Source organism: Mesoplodon bidens (genome assembly GCF_964165515.1).
Source record: "Mesoplodon bidens genome assembly, chromosome: 6".
NCBI classification, from domain to species: Eukaryota; Metazoa; Chordata; class Mammalia; order Artiodactyla; family Ziphiidae; genus Mesoplodon; species Mesoplodon bidens.
This window is the reverse complement of record NC_138162.1, coordinates 107,926,126-107,937,241: the sequence shown is the minus strand read 5'-3', so window position 1 is coordinate 107,937,241 and position 11,116 is coordinate 107,926,126. Positions and strand designations below refer to the sequence as shown.

General features: G+C 48.2%; 1 protein-coding gene across 5 annotated transcripts; it reads left to right on the top strand.

The window, feature by feature from the left end:
- Positions 1 to 371: 371 nt before the first annotated feature.
- On the top strand, positions 372 to 5,991 carry STMN4 (stathmin 4; the record flags this gene model as incomplete). 5 transcript variants are annotated; one of them, XM_081236886.1, is made up of 5 exons in its annotated part: positions 372 to 462; positions 1,133 to 1,213; positions 1,639 to 1,847; positions 2,691 to 2,882; positions 5,932 to 5,991. In XM_081236886.1, the coding sequence occupies exons 1-5, from the start codon at positions 381 to 383 to the stop codon at positions 5,989 to 5,991; spliced, it is 624 nt and encodes a 207-aa protein (XP_081093012.1). In that variant the 5' UTR covers positions 372 to 380. The 5 variants fall into 5 exon arrangements, with proteins under 5 accessions (XP_081093012.1, XP_081093011.1, XP_081093015.1 ...); XM_081236885.1 differs by having other exon boundaries at positions 1,618 to 1,847; XM_081236889.1 differs by lacking the exon at positions 1,133 to 1,213 and having other exon boundaries at positions 1,642 to 1,847.
- Positions 5,992 to 11,116: the final 5,125 nt, after the last annotated feature.

The following is an 11,116-nucleotide window of genomic DNA, read 5'->3' as shown; positions in this document are numbered from 1 at the left end:
AGAAATGGAGGTCCAGGGTGCCGGCGGGGGCGAGGGTACTGGTGCTTGGGGTCCATACCTGCAGGCATTTTGCTTTCAGTACCACAAAGGGAGATGATGTGGTGGAGAGAAGATGGTGGCCTCTGGGTGCCCTGGAAGGCACAGGGGGACGGAAGTGGGTCCAAATCACACACAGGGATCCTGAACAGAGCTGCTCAGGGTAAAAGGGGCTGGGTCTCCAGCCAAGGGGTGGATGGATTTGGGTGGTTTGGGTGCCTCTGTGGAGCTCGGTGACCCCCCGCTGCTCAGACACCCACACTTGCATGGGTGCTGGCTTCTGAGTCTAGGAAGGGGGTCGCCCTCTTCACCTGTCGGGTGTTTCCACAGCCTACAAAGAGAAGATGAAGGAACTCCCGCTGGTGTCCTTGTTCTGCTCCTGTTTCCTGGCAGACCCCCTGAATAAGTCATCCTATAAATATGAAGGTACGTGAGGGTCACAGTCGGAAGGGTAAGGACGGAAGCTTCCTGTAGCTTGCATCCAGGAGGCCAGCACCTCCACCGCAGTTTCCTGAAAATCTCCCCCCTACATCGCATTCTCTTTCCCAGAGCCAGTAAAATCACCACAGCTGATTCTGAGGGTCTAAGTCCCACACGAAGGTGGGCGTGGGGCTGCGGCTTGGGGGACCAGACAGCAGCTGGGTGTCTGAGTCAGACCCTCTGCAGAGTGCCCTCGATCTCAGGTTTTGTTCACGCGTGTAACAGATGGGTGCCATGGAGGACACAGAGGCCGAGTAGACAAGGGATCTGCCCTCGGGGACACCTAGCCTAAAAGGGGGACAGTCATGGTGTAAATGAGCCGCCCACAGGCCTCCTCAGTAAAGGGTCGAGAATGCTCTGAGCAGGTCCAGATGTGGCAAGGGACTTCCGCTCTTCAGCCACCCAAGGAGGCTCTGGCATCGCTATGCCACCTGAGCCCTGTGACAGGTCCCAGGACACTGGCAGGGAGCACTGAATGGCCACGTCCTGATTGGAGGTGGTGGTCAGGGCATAGGTCACCTCTTAGTTTCCTGGGGCTTCAAAGGAAAGGATGGGTTTGGTCTGGAAATGACAGGTGGGAGTGCTTGGGTCACCTGAGATTGTTTTTTCTGTTTAGGCTGGTGTGGGAGAGAGTGTAGGAGAAAAGATGAAAGCCAGCGGAGAGACAGTACTGACTGGAGAGAAAGAAGAGAGCAGGGTAGGACGGGGCAGGGGGAGAGGCGTCCGAAGGCTGAGCCATAGGATCGGTAGTGGGGCGAGGAGTGGACGGGAGGTGGGTGGTAAGTAAACGCCTCAGTGTGTGCCAATATAAGCAAGAGCTCAGCCACTGGAGGAACCTTGTCAGAAGCAGAGGCAAAGCCAGTTGCTACAGCCATTATGAGAAATCCCTTATCCTGGGGCCCCTGCTCACAGAGTCTGAGACCTTCCTGTGGCTACCAACTCCTTCAGCCCCAACAGAGCCCAGCGACGTTCGGTGCCATGTTTAGGACAGACCCAGAACCCTGGTCATTAGTCTGCCTTGGGGACCCCAGACCTCCCATGTATGTGTGCATGTGTGCATGCTTTAGGGGGGGCCCCATATGGTCTTCAGGGGGTGAGCAGCCCCTTTTCTGCTCTCTGCAGCAGACACGGTGGACCTGAACTGGTGTGTCATTTCCGACATGGAAGTCATCGAGCTGAACAAATGCACCTCTGGCCAGTCCTTTGAAGTCATCCTGAAGCCTCCCTCCTTTGATGGGGTGCCCGAGTTCAATGCCTCCCTCCCCAGGAGGCGAGACCCATCGCTGGAAGAAATCCAGAAGAAACTGGAAGCGGCTGAGGAGCGAAGGAAGGTCGGTGCTGTCCCTTTTTCCCCCTCTGTCTGAGCATGAGGGGGAGGATGTTGAGGAAGACAGGTGGTGGCTCTGAGCGGGGGGTCAGGTCACCACCAACTTATAGATATTTAGGCAGCTCTTCCAGGTACCGGGCAGAGAATGAGACACCGTTGAGGGAAACAAAGAAGTAAAAGCCCCAGGTCTCTAGGAGTTTGGTTAGGAGGATAAGTCACTGAATTACATAACTCCCAGAGGTGACCTTATCGTGACAAGGTAAGACATTGACCAACTCTAAGGATTTAGGGAAAGGCTAGACAATTAAGGAAAGGGGTCCTTAATTGGGGGAGGGAGGAAGAAGGTCATGGCATGGTATACCTTCACCCCTTGGTGTGCCTTCCTTGCTTTCTATGGATTCTTATGGCCCAACTCTTATGCATTTCTGCGTAAGCTTTCCTTCATCTTTGAAGCTGAAAATTATCACCCTTGAATTCCTAGAGCAGTTCTTTTCTATCTCTCAAGGCATATGTCGCATGCTAACCTGGGTTAGAGTTATTTATACATCCTTGTCTCTAGTAGACTTTTTTCTTTCCCAAGTTGCTGGAATAGTGCCTGGTACTTAGTATCTGGTCACTCCCTATTTGTGAATGAATGAATGAATGAATGAATTATGGCAACGAGAAAAAGAGGACTGAGGGTCCAGTGGGAGAATCCAGGAAGTGTCCTTGCTTCCTGCCAATGGGCCAGGCAACCAGGCTCAGGGAGGCGTGTGTTCTGAGTGTGGAGCTCTTAAGTCATGATGCTAAAAACACACCCTGGCATGCTCACCTTCAAGGGCCTCTTTCTCCCTCCATGCTCCACTAGTACCAGGAAGCTGAGCTTCTGAAGCACCTGGCAGAGAAGCGAGAACATGAGCGGGAGGTGATCCAAAAAGCCATTGAGGAAAACAACAACTTCATCAAGATGGCAAAGGAGAAACTGGCTCAGAAGATGGAGTCCAATAAGGAGAACCGGGAGGCCCACCTTGCCGCCATGTTGGAACGGCTGCAAGAGAAGGTAAGTGGTCTTGGATCAGAGAGGAGACTCTTGGGACCTGTTCTTCCTTCCACGGCAAGTATAATGGACACGCAGATCATTTCAGGAAGCAGGCAGCCTCAGGCAAGAATTCTGTTAGGCTAGATCCTTAGAGAGTTCCAAGGGATGATTGGGGAAGTCGTAGGCAAGAAAAATGAACCGAGCTTTGGAATTCCTTGGGTGACATGCTGCCCAGCTACACAATCAAAATTTCTTATTGTCTGAGGGAGATCAGACCTCTTATCTTTTAGAGAAAGCCTGCCTAATGCAGGGGAGTAGGGATGAACAAGCAGTTATACATTCCTGGCTTCATCCTTGAATGGACCGATTCAACTTAATGAAAGATGCTGACCTGAGCTCTTGGCTCTAAGCTAAGGGCATGATGAGCTGAGTTGCCCACTGAGCAGGAAACACAATCCTCTCCAAATCCCTTGATATGGACTGAGTGAGTCACTGGTCTTTCCAATATTCTGCCTTTTGTCAATAAACCAAATGGTGTCACCTGAATATGAGAAACGTGAGAGACTGGGGTTGGTCCCACGTGTCAGTGGAATAACAGCCCGTTCTGCTGAGAACATGCTGGCCTCGTTTCCTGAGTCCCAAGGCTGCCCCAGTTTCTCCTGCGGCTCCTGGGAGAGCTCCAGCTCTGTGTTTTATTTCCAGGCGCCGCCTGCTGCGCGGTGACTCCCGGGACCCGATCGGTGGCCTCGTCCCATGGTGAGCTGCGTGGTCCCCGCTCCTTTCTGCCCAACCACCTAGAGTCTCAGGCCCTTGGCAAAGCTACTAGAAAGATCTGGTTTCTTCACAGGGGATCTGGATGTTGTGTAGGTCCTGCAGCTGGCCAGCATGTGGCAGGTCCTCCGCTCTCTTTCTCCATCCTTCTAGGGGCAGCAAGGCCTCCATCAAGTATCACATGGGAGGGAAGTGTTCTGGGTCTGATTTCAGGCTTCCCCAGTTATTGAGGGATGGGTAGGAGCAAACTCTTGAAGGAAAAAAAAAATCTGGGATTGGATTAGGATGGGGCATGGGTTCTTAGGCTAAACCCAAGAGAAATATTGAGGCTAGAGGCATGATATGGGATTTGAAAAACTGCAAAACACTTTTATTTCTTCATACCCCTATCCCCACAATGAGGTAAGCAGGATGGGTGTTATCCTTATTTTACTGATGAGGAAACCATGTTAGAGAAGGTCAAATGACTTGTCCAGGGTCACACAGCCACTAAGCAGTGGAGCTGCGACTACAGCCCAGTTCTTTGGATATGAGGCCAGGTGGCTCTTTTTTTCTTTCTTTCTTTCTTTTTTTTAAAATTTGGCCATGCCATGTGGCACGTGGGATCTTAGTTCCCCGACCAGGTATCAAACCCATAGCCCCTGCATTAGAAGCACGGAATCTTAACCACTGGACCACCAGGGAAGTCCCAGGTGGCTCTTTCAATGCTTGTTTCAGGGAGACCAGCCCACAATCATCCTGCCAGCCTTTTGTCAGACAGGGAGCCACTGGAGGCCAAGGAAAGGGAGTCCAGAAACCTAGGGCTCTGTTCAGTGAGCTCACTTGGGAATAGAGGTAGATTCTGAGCTGGAGAGATTGGGAAGGTCCACAGTCTGGAGGAAGTGCTCTGGAAGTGAGATAAGCCTTAAAGAAGCAAGATGTCCGAGCAGACATTTGGGTGAGCATCACTCCCCTGGAAGCTTGATCACTCTTCACCTTTGCCCAACGATGAAGGCAGGAGGTGGGATGAGAGACAGGTGTGTGCTCTGCCCCAGGCCAGGGACACCTACAACGATGTCCTTTTGTCAGTACTTATGTGAATCACTGGCCATCTGCACCAGACTCACTTGATGTAAAGTTTAAAACTACAGATACTTGGACCCTACTCCAGACCTACCAATCCCGTCTCTCTAGGGATGGTGCCTGAGGACCTCAGTTTAACAAGCTTCTCAGGTCATGCTGATGAACAGCAAGGTTGAGAACCACTGCCTTAGATGCACCACTTCCCACACTTTCCCCAGGGACGTGGAAAGTTCTAGGGCCTCTCCAGGGACAGATCTGTAGTTTAAGGTATATCCTGGGACCCTGGGCTGACTCAGTGGGTCTCCCCCAGGCTGATCCATACCTGGATGTGATGATATCTGGGTGGATACCAGGCTCTGGCAGAGACAGGATTTATTGAGCACCTACAATGCACAAGGTGCCATATGAGGAACTGAGAGATACAAAGAGGAAAAGGCGTGCTCCCTGCCCACAAGGAGGACCCAGATGTCTTCACCATGAGCAGGGATGTAAGGTAGACCGAGATAAGCCCTAGAAGTGAACACTAAAATCACAGAATTCTAGAGGTAAAAGAGCCTCCCATCCATGCCCTTCCCTTTTAATACCAGAGAACTGAGCCTGACGGGTGAAGTGAGCTGGTCAAAGTCACACAGCTGATGGGCGTTTGAAGTCAGATCTATCATTTGGTTTGATGATGCTGGGACACAAAAGAGGATTCTTTTACCACACTTACAAAAAAAGCCACTTTGTGGAGCTGGACATTTCCAGAAGTTCTTTAGTCGATGTACACTTTACAAGCCCTCAGCTTTCGTCAAGGGGCTTAAGACAACCCTCACTAAGGAGATGGACAGGGAACACAAGGGCAGTCCAGTTGCCTGTGTGCAGGGGCCACCTGCAGTGAGTTCTACCTGCTCTTCTGGCACAAGCTACATGGAGCCACTCCTTACATTAAGTCAAGCAGTGTAATCAGTGCAGCCCCCAGATGGCCAGGTAAGGGCGGTAGGGACTGGTGGTCCCTGCCAGGTGGGCTCCCCCAGGGAGGCTGTGTCTAGTCAACGAGCATCCAGGGGCCCCACCAGCAGGCTCGCTCACCTGCCACATTCTGCCCCTTCTCAGGACGCGTTTGCAGACCCTGCTCGTCACTTCCTGTGGTGGCCAGTGGTGGCCACACTCTTTGCTTTGGCTCGCCTGCCCCTCGGCCTCCCTTTCTCCTGGGGAAGCCCGTGTGACCTGTCCTTTTCCCTCCCTTCCTTCCCAGGACAAGCACGCAGAGGAGGTGCGGAAAAACAAAGAGCTGAAGGAGGAGGCCTCCCGGTAAAGCCCCGAGGCACAGAAGTTTCCAGAACGGCCGGACAGCTCCAGCGGCTCCGCAGTTCCCGAGGCAGCCTCGCCCGCCGCTGGCTGCTCTCCCAGCACTGGGGTTTGGGGGGAGGGGGGTGGCCAGGGGCGTTTCCTCTGCTTTTGGTGTTTGTACGTGTTAAGAATTGACCTGTGAAGCCATCCTATTTGTTTCAGGGGAACAATGATGGGGTGGGAGAGGGGAGAAAAGGAGCGAGGTTTGGAAAGGGAGATGGAGGACTCATGGGCATTTGCTACCCAGCCCAGGACAACTCCTCGGCTTTTCTGCACAGTGAGCATCCGGGCACCGCCTTGAGGGAAGTTAACATCGGGCGGTAGAATTCCGAGGGAAGGGCGGAGTCCTGGGTGGAGCGAGGGCTGCAGGGCGTGGCCAGAGACGCCAGCAGGAGGTGGGGTGGGGGGGCCCTGCGGCTGGGGGATGAGGTCTGAGTGCGTGTGCGCGCGCGCGTGCGTGTGTGTGTGTGCGTGCGTGTGTGTGTTTTAACCATCATCTTTTGATCATCATGACCAATAATGAAACATTTACTCCAAGTCTCCGGTTTTTTCTTTCTTGAATTTGTCCTTTGTGTAATTGATAGAATGTTCTTGAATTTGGTTTCTGCCCATCAGGTGCCAGATGCCCCTTTTATTCCTTAGTTGGACCATCAGAGTATCTGAGGTGCTGGGTGAGGAGGGTTGAAACACGCCAGCCTTCTTTTTACCACCCTGCCCCCCGCCCCCCATCCCCCGCTTGTGGGCTGCCCCGTGTTGGACTGAGTGCACTGAATTGGTAAGAAAACAAACCCAATTTTCCTTTGCATGGATTGACATTCTAATGTGGTCCCCAAGATGTAGAGTAAGAAGGAAGTCCTCACTTTAGGGGTGTGGGATGCTAGGTGGTCACAAATAGCGAGCTAGTGAGGAAATAAAACGTTTGTTAGTGGAAAGCAGAGGGGATCATTTCAGATCCAGCAGTCATCCCTTTACCTAGAACGCCAAACCACGGCTGGGAAAGGAATCTCCCTCCTCCTATCCCTGCAAACAGGAGTGGGGTGGGGGCAGCCTGTGTGAACAGGATCCCAGGGCACCTCCCCACCCTGCCCCTCACACTGTAGTTTTGTACAGCTTTGTAAATAAATCGTTTGGTATTGCTATCGCCCCCGCCCCCACTAGTGGTACTGCAATTTAGCTTCATTTTAGAATAGGATAACAAGAGGGAACAGAGATGATGATGATGATGACGATGATGATGATGATGGTGGTGGTGGTGGCAGCTAACACACAGGCAACATTTACTAGATGCCTGACAATTTTCTGAGTCTATATATATATATATATATATATATATATATATATATATATATATACACTCACTTAATCCTCACAACAACTCTATTATCCCATTTTGCAGACAAGGCAACTGAGGCTTGGAAAGGTTAAGTAACTTGTCCAAGGCCACACAGGTTGTAAGTGAGAGAACAAAGCCGTCAATTCTGGTGTTTTGCTTCCAGAGTCCAAGTTCTTAGCTCCTGCACTGTGCTGCTTCTCAACACTCTCGAACTAGGATATAAGTCTTAGGACAGTGTTCTCAGACTGTGAGTGGTAACTCATTGGATTGTGAAATCAACTTAGTGTGTGCCACCCAAATTTAATTTTTTAAAAATAGGAACAGAAGAGAATTTAAATGGAAACAGAAATAGAAAATAACATATCAAAGTGATTCCAGGCAGTAATGGAGATATTGTTTTATGGAAATTGTATTTCAATTTTATATTTGTATGTAAGTTCCAGGTCATAGCATAAGATGTATTTTTTTTAACTTTTTATTTTATATTGGGGTACAGTTGATTAACAATGTCATGTTAGTTTCAGGTATAGAGCAAAGTGATTCAGTTATACATATACATGTTATCTATTCTTTTTCAAATTCTTTGCTCAATATTATGTAACAACCTAAATGGGAAAAGAAGATGTATTTCTTACTAGAAGTTGCAGTCAAACTTTGGAAAGTCACTGCCCTAGAATGAATAAGGAGCCCAAAGCTGTAACCCCAGGGGCTTCGGAAACCTGCTATACTTGAGAAAGTGAGAGGCTGTGACCATACCATCAAGAACTGTCTGCTTCTGGGGACTTCCCTGGTGGTGCAGTGGTTAAGAATCCGCCTGCCAATGCAGGGGACACAGGTTTGAGCCCTGCTGAGGGAAGATCCCACATGCCGCAGAGCAACTAAGCCCATGTGCCACAACTACTGAAGCCCATGTGCTTAGAACCCATGCTCTGCAACAAGAGAAGCCACCACAGTGAGAAACCTGCACACCGCAACAAAGAGTAGCCCCTGCTCGCTGCAACTAGAGAAAGCCCACGTGCAGCAACGAAGACCCAGTGCAGCCAAAAATAAATAAATAAACTAATTAATAAAAAATTTTTTTTAAAAAAGAACTGTCTGCTTCTGAGTAAAAGGAGACAAGAGTGACCTCAAGGGTCTATTCCCACAAGTTTATCCCACCAGCTTCTTCATCTTTTCATTGGAATACCCGAGGTCAAGAGGAAGGTCCATTCCCACAACCCTCTTCCACCAAACTCCTGCACTTCCCATTCATTCCCTGATAAACCGTGTTGATCCACACCTCCATTGTTTGCACATTTAGGTTCCCTTGTTTAAGTTGCTCTTCACTGCCTGGTTGAATTAATTCCTATGCATTCTTTTAAACTCAGTTTAGATATTAAGTTCCCTGACTCGGCCAATACTTCTGTACCTCTTAGATGTTTTGATTACTGTATGATTATACTTACCTATTTTTCTCAGATGTTAGACTTGAAATTCCTTGAAAACAAACTAGTTTTTTAAATCTTTGGGTCCCAGGCAATGGTTGCTCCAGCATGTCTGTATAGGATGGGATTAGAGGCAGTAATCTTGTTGAAAGAAAGGCCAGGGTACTTGTCTTGAAGCTTCCTTTGTATTGAATTTTACTGAAGCACTGTATGTAGGACTCAGAAAGCACTATCAATTGCACATATCAAGGAATAAAGGTGGTTGATCCAGATTATGCAGGAGACTAAAACCCATCACCAAGACCCCCCTGGGTCCCACTGATCTACAATTCCTGATGCTGAAAACTAAAAATTCCAGTTATATGTCCAGCATGGAGCTCACTTCCAAGCATTAAAAAACAATTCTCACATTGAAAAGGTTTACAAAGCCTTTCAATGGGGACAACCATGTGGGACATACATGAAACACCCAAGGCAATTTTTCTTCAAACTTCAATTTGTATCAAAATCCCTGAGAGTTTGTTGAAATATACATTTCTTTGATGTGGGTGTTTGTAAATGAAAATAATTGACCAGGCTTATTGAAATTATTATCTTTTGAGCATGTTGCCTTGGCACTTCCATTTTAACAAGCCATTCTCCAGGTTTTTAGGGAGAGAATCAGGACTACAGCTTGAGGAGTTCTGCACAATTAAGAACTAAACCATTGGCAGCATCTCTGAGGGCAAGAGGAAGGACAGGTTACTGACAACTGGAGGCACTGGAGAAGACTTCATGACATAGGTGGCACTTAAGCTGAGGTTTAAAGAGTGAGCTGACTTTGAGCAGACAGGAAGAGGCAGACACAGGAGGACAAGGCTTGGGATGTAGGTGTGGGAGCCATGAACCTTGGGCAATAGCTGCAGCCACAGAAGTAAATGAATTCCTCATCCAGGAAGAGTATCTGAAGGAAAGGGCTTTTGGGAGGCCTCTCATGATGTGGCAAGCTGAGAAACTGGTGCCAATAAAGGGCAGAGTAAGGGCATATTTTAAATCCTGAGATCCCAAACCAGTGGCTTTCAACGGGGTCTGCAATGCCCCCTAGAGGTCACTTTGTAATTGTGTGGCAAGAATTTTGGTTAATACGTGGAGCCGACTCAGCTCTTCCTTTGAGTGGGTGGAGACAAAGTATGCTAGATGTTCACATCACACTCAGCTTCTGAATGTAAGTGAGAAACTTGCTTATGATTATCTAAGCCCAGAACCTAACTCAGTGTTACATATAAACACAAACTCCCTCCCACTCCACCCCAGTGACTTTTGCAGGAATGTGACTCCTCTGCTGTGCCAGTCTTAGGTCTTTGCTCCTTGATCTCTCCATTTCTCTGTGCTCTATCCTTGGCTCCTGAGTCCTATTTCTCTCCAGTCACTTTGTCCTTGGACTTGATTCTTTTCTCCTGAACAGCACCTTCTCACAGACAAAAGGCTAATTTGGACCCACTCTGACAAAACTTAAAAGCAAGCCTTGAAAGAATCGTACTGCTTTCAAGTAAATTATAGGCATGCCAGAACAAAGTCCAAACCGGGTCCAACAATGTAAAATTAAAAATATCTGGCATCTAATAAAAATCTACATACAGGCATACAAAGAAGCACGATAATATTGCATATAATCAGGAGAAAAATCTATGGAAGCAAATGTAGAAATGACAGCTATGATGGAATTAATAGACAAAGACTTAAAAACAGCCACTAGAAAAGGGACCCTCTGGCACTGTTGGTGGGAATGTAAATCGATACAGTCACTATGGAGAACAGTATGGAGGTCCCTTAAAAAACTGAAAACAGGATTACTATATGACCCAGCAATCCCACTCCTGGGCACATATCCAGAGAAAACCATAATTCAAAAAGACACATGCATCCCAAAGTTCATTGCAGCACTATTTACAATAGCCAGATCATGGAAGCAACCTAAATGTCCATCAACAGACAAATGGATAAAGAAGATGTGGTACATATATACAATGGATTATTACTCATAAAAAGGAATGAAATTGGGTCATTTGTAGAGACATGGATGGACCTAGAAACTGCCATACAGAGTGAAGTAAGTCAGAAAGAGAAAAACAAATATTGTATATTAACACATACATGTGGAATCTAGAAAAATGGTACAGATGAACCAGTTTGCAAGGCAGAAATAGAGACACAGATGTAGAGAACAAACATATGGACACTAAGGAGGGAAAGAGGGGGTGGGATGAATTGGGAGATTGGGATTGACATATATACACTAATATGACTAATATGTATAAAATAGATAACTGATGAGAACCTGCTGTATAGCACAA